General features: G+C 41.0%; 8 protein-coding genes across 8 annotated transcripts; 6 read left to right on the top strand and 2 right to left on the bottom strand.

The window, feature by feature from the left end:
• Positions 1-415: 415 nt before the first annotated feature.
• I206_100577 (uncharacterized protein) lies at positions 416-1,840 on the top strand (the record flags this gene model as incomplete). Its single annotated transcript, XM_019152526.1, has 4 exons — positions 416-773; positions 834-1,176; positions 1,224-1,348; positions 1,425-1,840. The coding sequence occupies 4 exons, from the start codon at positions 416-418 to the stop codon at positions 1,838-1,840; spliced, it is 1,242 nt and encodes a 413-aa protein (XP_019014664.1).
• Positions 1,841-2,116: 276 nt separating this feature from the next.
• Positions 2,117-4,614, bottom strand: I206_100576 (uncharacterized protein; the record flags this gene model as incomplete). The annotated part of the gene is made up of 6 exons (XM_019152527.1): positions 2,117-2,529; positions 2,645-2,772; positions 2,832-2,911; positions 2,973-3,181; positions 3,246-3,627; positions 4,030-4,614. 6 exons carry the CDS (start codon positions 4,612-4,614, stop codon positions 2,117-2,119), a joined length of 1,797 nt encoding a protein of 598 aa, XP_019014665.1.
• Positions 4,615-5,026: 412 nt separating this feature from the next.
• On the top strand, positions 5,027-5,833 carry I206_100575 (uncharacterized protein; the record flags this gene model as incomplete). The annotated part of the gene is made up of 2 exons (XM_019152528.1): positions 5,027-5,169; positions 5,227-5,833. 2 exons carry the CDS (start codon positions 5,027-5,029, stop codon positions 5,831-5,833), a joined length of 750 nt encoding a protein of 249 aa, XP_019014666.1.
• A 320-nt stretch (positions 5,834-6,153) lies between these two features.
• I206_100574 (uncharacterized protein) lies at positions 6,154-7,363 on the top strand (the record flags this gene model as incomplete). The annotated part of the gene is made up of 6 exons (XM_070202233.1): positions 6,154-6,164; positions 6,215-6,580; positions 6,722-6,819; positions 6,895-6,953; positions 7,056-7,249; positions 7,327-7,363. The coding sequence occupies 6 exons, from the start codon at positions 6,154-6,156 to the stop codon at positions 7,361-7,363; spliced, it is 765 nt and encodes a 254-aa protein (XP_070058334.1).
• A 450-nt stretch (positions 7,364-7,813) lies between these two features.
• I206_100573 (pyridoxal 5'-phosphate synthase, glutaminase subunit Pdx2) lies at positions 7,814-8,760 on the top strand (the record flags this gene model as incomplete). Its single annotated transcript, XM_019152530.1, has 4 exons — positions 7,814-7,865; positions 7,927-7,969; positions 8,030-8,334; positions 8,438-8,760. The coding sequence occupies 4 exons, from the start codon at positions 7,814-7,816 to the stop codon at positions 8,758-8,760; spliced, it is 723 nt and encodes a 240-aa protein (XP_019014668.1).
• A 230-nt stretch (positions 8,761-8,990) lies between these two features.
• Positions 8,991-10,664, bottom strand: I206_100572 (uncharacterized protein; the record flags this gene model as incomplete). Its single annotated transcript, XM_019152531.1, has 1 exon — positions 8,991-10,664. The coding sequence occupies one exon, from the start codon at positions 10,662-10,664 to the stop codon at positions 8,991-8,993; it is 1,674 nt and encodes a 557-aa protein (XP_019014669.1).
• A 303-nt stretch (positions 10,665-10,967) lies between these two features.
• Positions 10,968-15,526, top strand: I206_100571 (uncharacterized protein; the record flags this gene model as incomplete). The annotated part of the gene is made up of 21 exons (XM_070202232.1): positions 10,968-11,099; positions 11,259-11,325; positions 11,384-11,475; positions 11,570-11,896; positions 11,964-12,187; positions 12,242-12,409; positions 12,482-12,781; positions 12,863-12,979; positions 13,037-13,223; positions 13,280-13,339; positions 13,405-13,530; positions 13,589-13,674; positions 13,734-13,781; positions 13,844-13,981; positions 14,050-14,206; positions 14,271-14,407; positions 14,466-14,597; positions 14,677-14,839; positions 14,912-15,063; positions 15,164-15,275; positions 15,377-15,526. 21 exons carry the CDS (start codon positions 10,968-10,970, stop codon positions 15,524-15,526), a joined length of 3,075 nt encoding a protein of 1,024 aa, XP_070058333.1.
• A 575-nt stretch (positions 15,527-16,101) lies between these two features.
• On the top strand, positions 16,102-16,833 carry I206_100570 (uncharacterized protein; the record flags this gene model as incomplete). Its single annotated transcript, XM_019152533.1, has 2 exons — positions 16,102-16,546; positions 16,619-16,833. The coding sequence occupies 2 exons, from the start codon at positions 16,102-16,104 to the stop codon at positions 16,831-16,833; spliced, it is 660 nt and encodes a 219-aa protein (XP_019014671.1).
• Between the last annotated feature and the right edge of the window lie 322 nt (positions 16,834-17,155).

The raw sequence follows: 17,155 nt of genomic DNA, 5'->3' as shown, positions 1-17,155 counted from the left end.
AGACGCCGTTTTGGATGACGTAAAAGATGCGCAGGTGATGGTTCATGCCGCCGTGCTAGTGATTTCACGTGTTGGAAGAGGTTTCATGGGGTCAAGATATCGTGTGTGCAAGCAGTCTTGTATCGTTCGGAGGAGCCCATAGACATGATCAATTGAAACATTCCTCAAGCAGTATAGTTTAGGGACTCCGTTAGGTGTAACTAACTGAAGACGTCCGTTGGGAATTAAGCTTAGCTCTTTGCAATTCATCGGGCATTGCCGGGTTATCAAAAGGGAGTTGAGTTACTCACTTTCAGGCACTTCTTCGATTCGCGAACGCGACTGTTTGCAGATCCTCGGTCGAGGATAGTACGACACTGCGATATCGATTAGAAGATGCTTCCGTCAAAGTATATAAGGCATCACTGGATATAATATGTCTTCGACTTCTATTCGCCGAGGCCTGCGGCGAGGTTACCATCAAATCAGGTATAATAGGCGACGACAAATACTTTTAACGCTTTCAATTCTTGCAATCTTCTCTTTGTCCTTATTATCCCGGCGTCGTGCAGCTGCAATTTCAATCAATGAGCCTTGGGACCATTGGAACGAAGAGCAGGCGTCCACAAGAAAAGTACAAGTCTTCTTGCCAGTTGACAAGAAGAAAGCGGAGAAAGATACTGCCTTTTGTCGCGATTTGTGGTCAGCTGTGGAAGGTGGGTACACCGTTAATGTGTACAATTGGGAATTGGATAAGCCGAGAGCTTTAGAGACTCACAAGCCGAAAATTACTTGTAAGCCAACTTTCAATACGAGAGACTTCCATGGCTAGCCTGACTTGAGGTTTCTTATAGCTCTTGCCAAGATTCTTTCGACGCCTGACTTACTCACCCAGCTCAACGTCTCCTCAAATGACCTGATTTTCCTAGTGGACGGCATAGATGTTATCCTTCAATTACCACCCTCAACTCTGAAGGACAGGTATGATAAGATAGCAGGAGATGTTATAGCTGCTGGAAGCTTCAATTGCTGGCCCAATGCGTTTGACTCGGTAAGATCCCTGCCCGCGCCTGTCAAGCGTATCCTACCTATACTGACCAGTCTAATTCAGGAAGACTGCCTAGAAGTTCCTCGCAGCCGTTTGCCAACTGATCTGTTTTGGGACGCAGGGTTATTCGCCTTGTTCAAGCTCTCTATGTGAGTCATTTTTTGTTAGACTGATCTGGAAGCTGAAGCTTTCACAGGTCAAGGACACCTGATCATGTGAATAGTGGATTAGTGATAGGCTCTGTCAAAGGGATGGCAACGGTTCTTGAGAAACTTGTTCAGATAACGAAAAGTCCGACATACAGGTGGGAGTATGATCAAGGTGAGTACTTCCGCGACATTTATCTCCTTCTGGACTCGGTTGTCGTGTGATTGGCCACGCATCGCTGATCACTCAGAACCAGGTGCATTTAACATAGCACTTAGAAATGGGGATCTTCAAGCAGATAATGATTACTCATTATTCTGGTGTGCGGAACACGTCTATGATTCGTTAGCAGTCTTACCTCCGAATCACCAAAAATTATCGATTGACCCGCCTCACCACCCTGACATGTCTCATGACAGCTTTCCAAAGCGACCGGTAGTGATAGACCAGAGAACAGGAGTCGTTCCCATAGCTTTGCATTTTAACGGCTTAGAACCCAAAGTAGGATATGATCGTATATGGGAGGAAATGTATCATCATCCCCTCGATATCTCTTCCAAGCAGGTCCAATGGGTTATGAGCAGACCTGTCAAGATGATTTTAGATAATACGGTAGAAATAGAAACAGTAGGACAGATTTGTGGAGAGCAACTGGGTTTGAGATGAAAAGCGGCGCTACGTGAATACAATATCTAGACCTATGGCTAGAACCCCGACGGATCATCCGAAGATATTGGATCACAGGGAGTCACGGTGCTTGATCCGCAAGGTTATATTCGGTTATAGGCCGCATTGAACGATTTCACTTAGCGGAGCATTGACATCATGTCAGCCCCTTGTTGTTCGTAGGACGTTGCTCTTTATGCACTATATGAACATACTATCTTAGAAAATTCCACCACATATCCGCATGACTCAATGCATTGCAATGGGGGATGCAACTCATTGCAGACCTAATTGGGTACCACATATTTCTTTGACAGACATCTCCTCCCTTCCAGACTTTTTTACTATCCTAACTTTTGTCTCCTGCCAATTCCTGGTCTGAGCATCAGCCGCATTCACGTCCGAAAACATGTCATCCCAATATTGGTTGAAACCAGGTTTGGCGCCTATTCCATTGAAATGCATTGCGACGGGTATGTTCAATGTTCGTCGATCCTTCCCTACTGGTCGGGTGTCTGGTAAATCGGAATGCGATATTGTGAAGGGATATTGATATTTGTCCGAAGGCTTCAAAGAACCCCCCACGGGTAGAAGACTAAGTGAATTTGTGTGGTGTTCCGCGCAGTAAAACATTGATAGGGTATTATCTACCACCAATTCTCGTTTCTGCAAATGTATATTGAAGGCACCTGGAATCTGAATGTCAGTCAGGAATCAATTCATATTTCAAGCGGTCATCTCTCGGTCACGAAAGGTGGTTCAAGGAAAGGCAGATTGGAAGAAGCAGATCTGAGACAACCTCACCCTGATCAAATTGTGCCCATGGATACTCAGGGCTTGCTATAGTTGCGTCGACTTTCTGTAATAACCCCCTCAATTCTGACACACTTCCTAGTACTAGCCCGCTGTTAGCATGTATGGGTAATACAGCCCTGTCGGCTCCCATAAGATCAGCTTATCAAACATATGGTTGACAGACGCACGAGCTCACATTGTTGGCGACAGTTTCTGACCCGTAGGGTAAAACATGTCTGAAGGCAAGGGACTTGCAGGGATATCAAGACATGCCGACTGAGTCAGATCAGCTCACAAATAGCAATCTTTCAAAACGAGAAAGCTAATATGGACCTACAGAATTCCACGCATTAGGCCAACAATTAAAGACTGCAGCTATGATAGGTTTACCCTCCAAACCGCCAGGGAGTAAACTATATCGAGAGATTAGGACAGAGGGAGCAAGCTGCAGAATGACATCCATGGCGTCGACAAGAAAGACGAAATCTTGCGGTAGTATACCTAAATCCTGCAAAAGTTGATTATTGGACAAGATTCTGGCCAAGCCTAGACCAGATAAGATATACGTATCAGTCTAGTCAGATGAATTGAAGATAGGAATTGTCCTCACCAGACACTTTTGGCTTATGGGTATCAAATTCCTCTTCTATAGAAGTAGTCTTCGTCCTTATATCCCAATTATAAAGAGTCACTCTATATCCACTTACTACAGCTGACCACAATGTTTTACAGAAATCTGGATTTTTGTACGCCCGCGGTTTGTCGATCGGCATGAATACTTGTACTTGACGACGAGTTGTGAAGGCGGTCTCCACGTATCGAGAATGTTTCTCAGCTTGCTGACGATATTTGCTGCCTATCTGCCAGGTCAAATACGCAGTTATTATACCTAATAACCAGATTCCGATTTTACGTCGATCAGGTCCGGATTTTAACTTTTGTTTTCCCTTTCGATGTTGAGGCAGGTATTGCCTTTTCCATCTCGATAGTAACTGCTGGAATATCATTCTCTGTTCACGGAGGCAATCAAAAGGCATGCAATATTAGATAACCATAAATCCTTTACGCGTATTTATAAATGTCATTCCTGACGCGTTAACTTGTTATACAGACCTTCATCTATTTCCTGGTTTAGTCACGTAACTTCGGAAATTATTCTGTGTCAAGGTTACAACCTAAATCCTGTCGATCAAAAAGCTTTCTCATCACCGTGGCACTCGTCGAATGACGGTGAAGGGGAATGAGAGAGAACACCTGCATACATACGTACCAAAAATCTGCATTCTCATATACGTACCAGGATTCGGCCCAATGATAGGCTGAAGTCAAGAAGATTCACATTCACCTTACGGCCTACGCTCTTACCATTCGCGACTCCCGAAGCTCATGCAAACCATACTCCAATCATCTATGAACTCCATGGCAGTGACTTCGGTAGGCTCATCCTTATACCCATCGAAGATTCGATTATCCTTTCGAGAAATGCGATAATGCGGCTGGGGTCTCTGAGCGGTCATTTTTTCTTGCTTGAGGGCCAAAGAGTATAATCTACCTTGCCATTCGTACGAAAGTCTAGACATTTTGCCCTGGAAGTCGCCACCTTTGCTATCTCCAGGCTCTCTACCATAGACGAAGCTATTCATGTCCATCCTGTCCAGACATTGTCGACCGAGAGCTCGATCATCTAGCTGTGATGCAATACTTAATAGTTCCCACACTTTATCCTTCGACTGTTCCTGCAATCGCTGTTGTAGGAGCTTGTTATGCTCCGCTGTGCTTTCGAACATTTCGCATAAGTTCACCAGCTTGACTGTGTCTACAAGGGAAGTAGGTGGGAGAAGGGGAATATCTGCACCAAAAAATGCTAGGAAGTACCCAGTAGGAGTGGAATCTGCATCGATCTGGAAAGTTTTGTTTTTTGTTTTCGCGATGGTCGATTTGCTATCGGCGTCACTGACCACACGTTTGGAGAGGCACATTACAGTCCATATTTGTGTGGAAGACAACTCATGCTGCTGTCGACGAATATGAGGAATGGGTCTGTGTTTTTGCAATACGCCCGGATTGGAAGAAACTCTTGGCCACAGACTGCAAGATGTGCTCTTCCTATGATTTTATGTGATATGGATTTCATGCACGATATCTGTTCAACTACTGTTATACCAATCGAGGTGATGTAGTCACCAAAGTAAGTTGTCGTCGTATATCTGCAGAAATCGTATTCGAACCTAATCTGCTCACCTACGTACCCTCCATGTGGGTCTTGACATCCGGTATGATAATTACAAACCTGCAAGTGAATTGTTTATATTCTTCTTTCAAATCTTCCATTTCAGAAAACCTTCTAATACAGACTAGAAGATACTTTACATCTGATTCTTTGATATCACAATGTCCCAAGTAGTCAATGAGAAGTCAGAATCATGCACTCCGCTGGGTCATCCCGCGTTTAACGAAGGAGATATCATTTTTAGATCCCAAGATGGGATACTTTTCAAGCTGGATAAAGAGATTCTACTGAGATATGGTGATTTGTACGAGTTGATATACCTGATACACCGTAGTGACTGATCCTTGTTGATGCAACACAGTGTGAGTGAGGTTATCACTGCCATGCTTGAAATCCCACAACCTAAACCACAAGTATCCTCTACCACCGATGCAAAACCTGAAGAAGACAAGGTAATAGACATCCCTCATGATGAGATCTCACTTGGTTACTCCTTCACCATTCTGGTAGCTCCAATGCCCATTCTGCCAGCTGCTTCGATGGACATTCTTTTCATCATTCTGGAACTGTGTAAACAGTTTGGTTGCAAGAGCGAATACGTAGATAAAGTCAGACAAAGAATAGCAGAGGCAGCTATCTACAAGAAATGTTTTTGGATCATTCTGGGCCAAGCCTCCACAATTGACGATCGACGTTTAGGTAAGATGTTGTTACAGGGCGTGGCGTACGAAATTTTTAAGGACGGCTTTGACTCCCAATTGCAATACTATTGTACCTCTCGTTGGACAGACAGGATAAGAAAGATGTGTAGTACGAGGTTGCCACTGAAGATCACAGAGAGCCGTTGGTTTGGCACAGTCAAGGTCGAGGATCTCGGGTGGGCATTGATGGGACCGCGCTTATGGGATACAGCTTTCAACAAGTTCGATGAAAATCCTTGTCTATTTGATCTTTCCACCCCGTTATAGTCCAGAGCAAGCTTATTAGCCTAATTGTTGGGCATGTATAAATCTTCATCTCAGGATGATTCTAGTCTTGTATGCAGACCTCGCAGACTGAAATGCATTCATACATCGATATATCCAAAATTTACTGTGCAACGGTCAGATTTGGTGCCACTTTTACCGGCCGAGCTCGGTTCCGTTGTAAGCGTCATCAGGAACCTAATTAATCTTTACAACTTCAAAACTTCCATTCTCCTTATATTGATACATTTCATCCAACATCTTCGTACATGTCTAACCTCAAGCGATAAGCCATCTCGCATCATCGGATAGGAACCCTCACCATGTTCAAGAAGTATGTTCTGTACTTTTTAAAAGCTTGATATATCGCTGACAAATCAATAGATTCAGCCCGAAAGAGGATGTATCCTCCTCAACATCCTTAAAATCATCCGTACAACGTAATATTAGATCATCCCTCTTGACTCAATTGCCTTTCTTATCTCAACCAGCATATCGTGATCCATCCCAATCTTCAGCCCCTTCTGCAACGGAAGAAACCGCTTCTGCAGCTGCACCGGAAGCGGAGGAAGAAACAGGCGGAGGAGGTAAGAAGGGTGGGAAGAAAGGTGGGAAGTCGAAAGGAAAAAGTGGAAAAGGAAAGGATAAAGAAGAGAAAAAGGAAGAGGAAGAACAAGGTGAAGGTGACGCTGCATCGACTGTTCTAGATGAGATTTGGCCTAAAAAGGAAGCGTTGGGTTTAACGAAATGGTATGTTCCATTCGTCTCCTGTCTTTCAAGCAAATTGAGTGCATAAAGCGTATCAGGGTCGTGTATGCCCTCAAACATGAATTTGAGTATCACAAGCCGAAATGCGCTGCGAGGAGAATGCTGATGATGCTCCTGAGATAGTCACGATAGAATAAGTATATTCACTGTTCAAACGATTCCTCTATTTTTCCAACGTTTTGATGGGCCTTTCATCCCTACGCTGAAATTACTACATAAATGTAAGTGAACTCCTCATATCTCAGCTATCATTTGCAGTCCCATATCACTGTGTTGCTGACAAAGCATCCCATCAGACCCAAATATGTTACCGCGTGTTCAAATAGATCGAGGAGCGATTAAATTCTTATTAGCCGTAAGTGTTTTGACTTTCTTGCCTGATCGAATTCGTCATCCGCTTGTACCTCCTATCGAAATCCCCATGTAGCGGAACTAACGAGTTCAACATCTCTTATAGGGCGCAAACATGATGGCTCCAGGACTATTATCAGCCGGAGGTCAATTACCAGACAATCTACCGAAAGATGAGATAGTAGCTATACATGCAGAAGGCAAAGAGCATGCATGTGGAATAGGAAAGCTCACAGCTTCGAGTGAAGAGATCAAGAAAGCTGGAAAGGGAGTTGCAGTTGAGGTTATATGTTGGATTGGGTAAGTTTTGTTCAGCTCACCGTTCGGAGTGACAATCAAACTGGACTATCGAATGCTAATATCCAACAACTGCGCAGGGACGATCTCTGGAAAGTTGACACCATCGGACTGTAAGAGGAAAATAGTTCTGGATATGCAGTATAGAGACGAGAAAGCTGTCGTAGTGGCACGTGTTGGTGGTGTGAAAGTGCGAAGTTGAAGGGCCAGTAAAAAAGCACATTCAACGGAGACTTCACGGATGAAATATCATTCACATTGCATGCAGTATTTTTTGCATTATAGCGAATATTTGACGCTTCACGGGAAGCAGTATGAGCGATGACAAGCAGATATATGGAATCGACATGTATTCAGTCATCCAGATAATTTGGGTGGCAAGATCTGATTAAAATCATGATACGCTAAGGCGAGTTAGCCGAGCCTTTTGCCGACTCGTACGTAGATTGGGGGAATCCAAAAAGTTGGAAATCTCTATCTTTTCATGTTGAGTTTTCTCCGCGATCCTTCTTTACTTGTTGTAATGTACTTAGACCTGCACGAAAAACAATCGAGAAAACGGGAAAGATGACTATACAGCCAATCGAATTACCAGAAATAATCATAATAGGAGTTCTTGGTATGTCCTATGACATATTCACGGGAAACCTCAATATGTTTTAAACTGATAATTTGTTTAGCTTTACAAGGAGCATTCATAGAGCATATTCATTATTTACAAAAGTGAGCACCATCATAATATCAATACTATGTGAGTAGAGTGTAGATTAATATGTAAAATAGATTACGTCCCCATGGACATACGATAAAAGCTATACCTATACGTACTTTATCAGAATTACAACAATGTCAAGCATTAGTTATACCTGGAGGTGAATCGACTGTAATTTCCTCAATAGCATCACACACACCTGGATTACTTGAAGGATTGATTGATTTTGCTCGAGATCCAGCAAAAGCAGTTTGGGGAACTTGCGCAGGAATGATTCTTATGGCTGATATTGATGGAGTTGGAGGAGGTAGAAAGAAGGCTGTTAAAGGATGGCAAGGGATTGGGGGAATGAAAGTCTGGAGAAACCTATTCGGAGGTGAGTTCAATCGAGATTTCCATTCATTATTGATCTTTTGACACCTTAATCATAAGTCCTACATGGTTGATATGGCATTATATTGATGATTTAATGCTCTTAGGCCAATTAGAATCATTTGAGGCTTCTTTAACAATTCCATATATATCAAATCCTACCAAACCATTCAATTTAATATTCATACGTGCACCAGCTGTACATTCATTATCACAAAATAATCAAGTTGAAATCATTGCTCAATTACCTGAGAATTTATTACCTCCTCCACCTCCATCCGATTCACCTCTAGGTGAACCTAATTTACAAGATTTAGGTAAAGTATGGTTGAAAAAAGGTAAAAAAATGGTTACTTCTTTTCATCCTGAATTGAGTGGAGATGTTAGAGTACATGAGTTTTGGGTGGAGAAATGTGTACTTGGACGTTGAGCTGTTCTCCATCCACCTGGAAACATAGATTGGAAGGAATAGTGAAGCACATAGACTGAGGATATTCTCAAGGATGTCCCATATACCTATCTGTCAAGCCGTTGTACTGTACACACTATAGATATAAACTTATCATTATCATTGTCATTAATACCATGCATATATGCTCCCCATCGGGCATAAAGTTACGATTGTATTCCAGAGTGTTAGCAGCGGTCTTATCATATGGACTACACCTCAACCTCCTTCATAGTTGCCAATACCCTTTCTATAGCAGCTTTACCTAACGGTACCCAGATCCATCTTCCTGTTCGTCCTTCACTATCTATCGCAGCCTCAACTACTAAACCATGATCTCTATATTCTCCTATAAGAGCATCGTATCTTTCTTCTTCTCTAGCTATGAATTTTTCTTTAGCGAGTGTTTGAAGTATGTCATTATCAACAGCGAAAATGGGCGAAACTTGATTTAAAGGATAAGCAATATGGTACTTTGGATCTTGGGGAAGATTTTGTGATTGTTTAATCAATAAGAGTTTCAGTAATCTAGCTGCCATGGGAGGAACAGATTTTAAAATTTGTAAAGCACCTTCTTCTGAAATTCCATTATTCGAAGAAGATAATGATAATGATGATGAAGCTGATAATTTGAGGTAGGATAATTCTGTTGTATAAGGAGAATAAGTTGTTAAATTATGATAAATCCAATTGAATCCTCTTGAAGAAGGTATATTACCATCCCATCCTTCAGATTTATATTGATGTGATGGAGTATTCGTTAAAGAAGGTGAGAATAATATAGGTGTATGTAAGTGATCGAATGTAGCTATTATATGTATCCTTGGCGAGGTAGCTAATAGAGATAAGGTTGATAAGGCAATTGGTTTTCGGAGACTTGGTGAATCTACGTTATGTATGATCAGATATAGATCGTTCTCGGCTACTGGATAGTCTTTCTTTCGTGTGACGGGTATAGCTTCTGGAGGTAGAAAGTAAGAGTATATCCTGCTTGCCGATCGTTCGATAGTGGTAGATGTTGAAGAAGAAGCAGATAATTTGATATCTTGCGGCACAGATAAACTATCTTCTATCGAATTTAGAATATCCCTTATACTCAAACCAGGGAAATACCCATTAATCACAACTACATTTCCTCTTTTACTCAACCTTTGCTCTACAAATCTATTTATTGTGGTTCTCTTTGAACCGAATCCATAATATAATAAATTGAAACCTTGTTGAATTTCTAATTCCCACTGATCATATCTTTCTTCAGATCTTTCAGGTGGATATAATTTAGCACGAGCTTTTGAAGAGGATGCAATGTAATCATCATATTGAATTTGAGATAAAGGTTTAGCTAAAGCTGAATAAGAATTTCCTGAAGTTCTTGAAGATCTAGCTGAAAATGCAAAATATCTATCAGATTTTGAAACTCGTATTATACCTTCTTGTCCTTCTTCATCTTGATTAAGTATATTACGTTCTAATATTTCTAATGGATCTAATTTTCTCTTATTAGGTGTTTTTCTAGGTGTACCTTTTCCTGGAGTTTGAGAACCTTTCTTTTTACGTGGTGTAGTTTTTCTAGTATTAGGTGTTGAATTTCCAATTAAACCCGTTTTAGCCCTCTTCGTGGGTGTTGTATTTATATCATCATCACCTTCTCTGTCTACATCTATGTCATCATCATCATCATCATCATCTTCTGAATGTAGATCAAATCCATCATGATCTCCTTCTTCATCTGAGGATGATCCGGAGGAATGATGATCTGCATATCCTGTCAAAAACGATACTAAATGAGATGCTGAAGGTTCGTTTTCTTCCTCGTTGATCGCTAGAGGGTCGGGAGAAGCGGAAGGTGAAGAAGGTCGGGCTCGTTTAGCCGGACGAGGAGGCATATTAATTTATGGTTAACGTTCTTGTCGGAAATATACCATGCGACTCATATATCTTGGTCTCGCTCTGAATCTTGAAAGTACCGCTGCCTAAGCCAGTTGTGGTAATTGTCAAGTCTTGTCGAATATATCAACAGAATAAGACACGAATCCAAAAGTTCAATCACAAAGTAAAAGTCGCGTCACTCCGAAATCCGATCAAACATGAAATTATGAATTATTGTGATCGCGCGTCATATTCAGTAAATCTCATGTTCATCTTGAATCCTCTTTTACGCTTTCATATCAATACGAACCAACTCTAAAATGCCTCCTTCTACTCCCAGGAAGTCAACCAAGAAGGCAGACTCCGAGGACTATTCACCTAAGAAGAGTCCAGAGAAGAAAAAGGTGGTTAAGAAAGAAGAGAAGCCTGCCGGAAAGGATATTAGAGGATTTGTGAGCATCCATTTTAAGCATGATATCATAGTATGGAACTCAACCAAAGTGTGCATACGCTAATCAATTCGCGAAATAGTTCGGAACAGGGGTGGGTGACAGAACAATTACCTTGTGAGAATAAGATAGAGAAAAGCTGATCATTATACCGATGTTTAGGGTTCTCAGCAACCGACTAGCTCATCAAAGGCCGTCAATGGAACGGGCAAAAAGCCCATTACTATAGGTATGTCAGGACGCTGAGTCGAGATTGCGAAGAATGACTGATAGTCCTGTACTCACAGATGATTCCGATGAGGAGGAAGAGGAGAAGATAGAAAAGAAACCAGCATCGAAGGGTACAAATTCGAAGCATTTCCCATCCGCTTCATCATCGGTATGTGTCCTCATCGATATTTGACATATCTCCCTATCTGTTTACCATCGGGGACGTCCTCAGTCAAAGCTGATCGTCTATGCGTCATTCATAGAAAAAACCAATTACGATTGATTCGTCGGATTCCGATACTCCAGCTCCTCCAAATAAGAATAAACCACCAACACCTAAATCTAAATCTGCTGCATCAACATCGACATCGAGCAAGCGAAAGATCCTGATTGGTTCAGAAGAAGAAGAAGAGGCATTGGAAGATGTTAAACCTGCTAAGAAAAGACAATCAATAGGTGGAGGATTGAGCAGACCAGCAGCGAAAAAATCTGCTTATGTGGATGAAAGCGAGAGTGAAAGTGAAGAAGAGAAGCCGAAGAAAGCTAATAATAAGGCTAAACCCTCAGCCAAAAAGGAGAAGTCTGTTTCGGTGAGTCCGAAGCTTAGTTTGATGTCTTGTATTCTATCACGAAATATAGCTTATTCCATTGATTTAGCCGATGGATGTTGATGAAAGTGACGAATCGGATGAAGATGATTTCATAGATGATGATGAAGACGATAAGCCATACAAAGGCAAAACTAAAGCTAAACCCAAAGCACCTCCAAAGAAGACCACACCAGCTAAGAAACCTGCACCTCCACCCAAAGCATCAAAGAAAGAGGAGGCCAAGGAGACAGAACCCAAAGTAGAGGAGAAAAAGCCTGCACCGAATAATAAGTGAATTTTTTCCGCACAATACCAAAGGCTTGGCTAACCTCGCATGTATCGTAGTTGGCGAGCCGCAGCTGCCGCTCGAGCTTCAGGACCTAAAAATCCAGGTTCAAGGGAGATACCAGAAGGCGCACCTGATTGTTTGGCAGGTTTGACATTTGTATTCACAGGTGAGATGGAGAGTCTCAGTAGGGATGATGCGATAGAGTTGGTTAAGAGGTATTCTGGGTGAGTTTTAATATCATATAGGCTTATTTCAACATTGCAAGCTAAGTACATGATTCTGCGATGGCTGTTTAGGAAAGTCACGACATCACCATCGGGGAAAACGTCTTTCGTGGTCGTTGGTGAAAATGCAGGAGCTTCAAAATTAGCAGCGATCAAACAAAAGAAAATCCCGACTTTGACTGAAGACGAATTTTTCAAATTCATACAAGGTAGAGAAGGAGGTCAATTGGATGAAAAGCAATTGAAGGCCAAAGCTGCTGAGGAGAAAAAGGTACAACAACAGGCTCTTGAGATGGAGAAACGTGAGAAGGAGGAAGAGAAAGATCGAAAGAGGAAAGAGAAAGCTCTCGAAGGGACCGGTATAGCCACTAAGTGCGTTACAATCTATCAAGTTCCGAAAGAGTCTAGATGAGTAGAAGAAATACAAAGCTAATGGTATGAGCGATTGTGTAGGAAGGTTGCACCTGCTTCCTCTCAACTATGGACTACCAGATACGCGCCCACCAATCTCAAGGAGATATGTGGGAATAAAACGGTAGTTGAGAGATTGGGTACTTGGTTAAAAGATTGGTGTGTTGCTCCGATTTATGAGTGTGTTATGCGTCATTGACGTGGCAACTCGATCAGGCAAAAGAATTACAAATCTGGGTTTAAGAAACCAGGTAAAGATGGTACGGGTATTTATCGTGCCATTTTGATCTCTGGACCCCCTGGTATCGGCAAAACCACTTCAGCGCATTTGATGGCCAAAGAGGCGGGGTATAATCCGATCGAGCTGAACGCTAGTGATGCACGAAGCAAAAAGCTGGTTGAGGTAGGTTAATCGGACACGTTCTCTCGAAAATCAGCTGACAGGTCGAACTGGGATAGAATTTTACGAATATAGATAACACCTCTTTGGATGGGTTCTTCCAGGGTGGTGGCATACAAGTGAGATCTGCCGAAGTCTCTATGTAGCTGACATCTTGACGCTAAGCTGATGTGTATACTTGCAGAGTACATCGGTAGCTGATGTTCAAGTCAACTCGCGGACCTGTCTTATCATGGACGAAGTGGATGGTATGTCCGCTGGTGATCGAGGAGGTGTCGGAGCTTTGAACGGCTTAATAAAGAAGACAAGGGTAAGCCTCGCTTCTTTTCCTAGGTAGAACATGGAGCTGACAGGATGATACATGGTAGATACCTATGATATTGATTTGTAACGATCGATCTTCGCAAAAAATGAAACCCTTGATGTCGACTACATTCAATATGACATTCAGACGGTATGTATTATTCACTTTCCGGCTCGAGGCACGTCACTGATATTCGTATTCTACACAAGACCATCCCCAGCTGAAATCAGATCGCGAATCATGTCGATTCTGTTCAAGTAAGTCCAAATGACAATGCACGATTGATAGGGTCCACACATCTGATATGCCGGCTCTACAGGGAGAAATTAAAGATACCTGCGAACGTGGTGGATGAATTGGTGAAAGGCGCCAATTCGGATATACGTCAAGTGTTAAATATGCTATCGACTTTCAAACTGAGTAAAGATCAAATGGACTTTGACGAGGGCAAAGAATTGTAAGTGTAGTGCCACATTACGGAACTGCTGTGTTCAGCGAGAACTTACTCTGCTTGCTCTGACTTAGGATCAAAATAAATGAGAAAAATACTATAATGACTCCTTTCACCATAACCGATAAACTCACCGGACCATATGCCTTCTCGAAAACCAGTAAAGAAACATTGAGTGATAGGATGGAGTTATATTTCCATGATTTCAGCTTTGTTCCTCTTTTCATACAGGTGAGTACCGCGAAATGCGAGTATCACAGTACTACAGATGAGTTGACTCGCCACATCATGCTAGGAACATTATCTCAAAACGCAACCTGCTTTAGCGAATAACCTGAGTGGTAATGAGCAGAATTTAAAGCACCTTGAACTTGCCAGTAAAGCTGCGGATTCCATAAGTGACGGAGATTTAGTAGATAGAATGATCCATGGGTAAGCTCTTAGGTGTTGTCATAAAAGATGTTGGCTTACAAAACCAATTTTTCTATAGATCCGAACAGCATTGGTCATTGCTACCTTTCCATGCAGTACAGTCGACTGTTAAACCTGCTTCTTTAATCTATGGACCAGGAAGACAGTCCGGCGGTGGTGGCTTCGGTTCATGGGGACCTGCTTTCCCTCAGTAAGTCTCGTACTACCTCTTTTATCCTTTCAATGAGACCAGCACCACCTCGCTTGTGCTGACTGTTATGATGATCCAGATGGCTCGGTCAAAATTCGAAACAAGGTAAATTACAACGACAGCTCACTGATATTCAAATACGTATGCGACTTAAAGTATCTGGTGGAAGAAGTGAGATCAGAGAGCAGTATATGCCGCTTTTGGCTAGTAAAGTCATTATGCCGCTTGTTGATCGTGGTACTGTAAGTCATGACCGTGCAGGACTTGTTCGACATATGAAGGGACTGATTACTGATAACGACTTTCTTTGACAGGATGCTGTCGAGGAAACTATCGAATATATGGATGAATATTACCTTGGAAAAGACGATTGGGATGCTCTTGTTGAGTTGGGTGTGGATACCATGTCGGAAGGCCTAATAACCAAGAAGATACCAACAGCTACTAAGAGTGCATTCACTAGACAGTAAGTGATTCTCACTGTTCAAATTTGTTCATCATACTTGTGATAGCACAGACTTCAGAGATCTCCGAGCTAATGCTGACCATTTGCAAACCTGTCTTAGGTATAACAAGGCAGATCACCCAATTGCGTTCCACAAGGGGGATATGTTTGCTGCTTCAAAGAAAAAGATCGCAGATCAAGGGCCTGCGCCGGATAATGAAGATGTATTCGAGGTGAGTTATCGTGTAAACTGAAGGAATCTTCTTTTGCTTGAAGAGGTGGTACGGATTATTTTGGTGCATATGGCTGACCTTAACCTTGTCATCGTGTCTAGGAAGATGAACCTGTGCCTGATGAAGCATCAGATAAAGGTGATAATGACGATGAAGCGGACGAGATTAACGATGTTAGTAAAGACAAATTGATCAAAGCTGTCAAACCCAAAGGAGCAGCTGCGAAAGGGAAAGCGAAGGGTAAGAAGTAATTAATTAGCTATTGTAACTCAGTGTCTTATGAGATCGGATAATATTTCATGTAATTCGTAAGCTTGAAGACCTATTCAGCTTGGACGGTAAATAGTAGATGGTAAATGTAGTCACTTGACATCGGGTTCATAAATAGTTTTGTTCGTTTAAAAAGAGATGGGATCTGTGTAGATCTTTTGTGTGTCTCGTTATGATACTTTCAGGGTATGAAATGACGTTGAATGAGTTTCTACATTGAAGATCAAGTTTTATGATTTATTGTTCGATGAAACATTAACACCAAGGATACTTGGCTTGGATTTTATAGAGCATGTAAGTATGATTAGCTTCTTTCTTGAGTAGATAATTTATCGTACGTTAATTATCTAAGAGCAGGTCTCTTGAGATATTTCAATATTGACTAGATTGTGTCGTGCCATCTTTGTTCTCCGTACTGTGTCATCCCCTATTTTTATCTCTACCGAAAGTCGACGTTGGAAAATCGTATAGTGGAGTTGATCAAGATAAACTTTTGAGGATAACAGTATATCAAGAAATAATTGTACGCTAGGCTATCGAAAATAAGAAGAACATAATGGAGACTGGTACTCCACTTTCCTCTTCAAGTTCGACCGCCTCAAAAAGCTCATTCTCAAGTGGAAGTATAAGTAAGACCACACCGACTTCAGTAATGAAAAGTATTATAGAAACTACTGCATCTTATACACAATCTATGACGAGTCCAATTGATTTAAAACAAAATTCAAATGATAATCCATTAGATTCAACATCATTAAAATCTTTAGCTAAATCTTTACCAACTTATCTTATTGTAGGAGGAACAATTATTGGAATTTTATTATTAATAACATTTACAAATTGGTTTATAAAAAGAAGAAAAAGAAGAATGAGATTTGGAAATGATGATGATAATGATAATGATGAAGTTGAAGTTAATAATAAAGGATGGAATAAAATTTCAAATAAAAGAATAGTAAATTTGGAAAAAGGTTTGAATCCGATTAAAACTATTGATGAATGTAAGTTGATTGGCTACCATAATGAATTATATCATGGATATGTTTTTGTATTTATGGAATGATCAAAATTAGGTTCATCAGTTGGTATTTCATCTACTGAATTTACACCTAAAAAAGAAAAAGAAAATATAATATTTCAAACACCTATACGAAATCAACAATCTTCTTCAAATTTAAGAATTAGTACAGATTTAAATCAAGATACTCCAACTACAAGTCAAACTTCAAGTCCAATGTCAAGTAGAATAGGATCACATGAAAATTTGATGAAAATGAATGAAAAGTAAACACAATATTGAGGAGAAAAGAAACGATGTAATCCATGTTGCTAGATAAAAATATGCCGCATATTGCGCGTAGTCTTGTAACCAATATACAAAGTTTGATGTTATTGCATGATTCAGTACAAAATGATAATATACTATAACACGGTATCCAGATATCCGATGTGATGTTGAAAATGCCTTAAAAAACAAATGCTGATTTATTCACTGACTTAATAATTCCAACAAGTTGATATATTTCAAAGCTATGATATGATGTGATATGATTATATTTTAGATTGATATAAGATTTATTCCTTCCTTCCTCTCCAAGAATCTTCACTCT

The sequence above is a fragment of the Kwoniella pini genome, chromosome 1 (genome assembly GCF_000512605.2).
Source record: "Kwoniella pini CBS 10737 chromosome 1, complete sequence".
NCBI lineage: Eukaryota > Fungi > Basidiomycota > Tremellomycetes > Tremellales > Cryptococcaceae > Kwoniella > Kwoniella pini.
The sequence above is the reverse complement of the archived record's forward strand: the minus strand, read 5'-3'. Positions and strand labels throughout refer to the sequence as shown.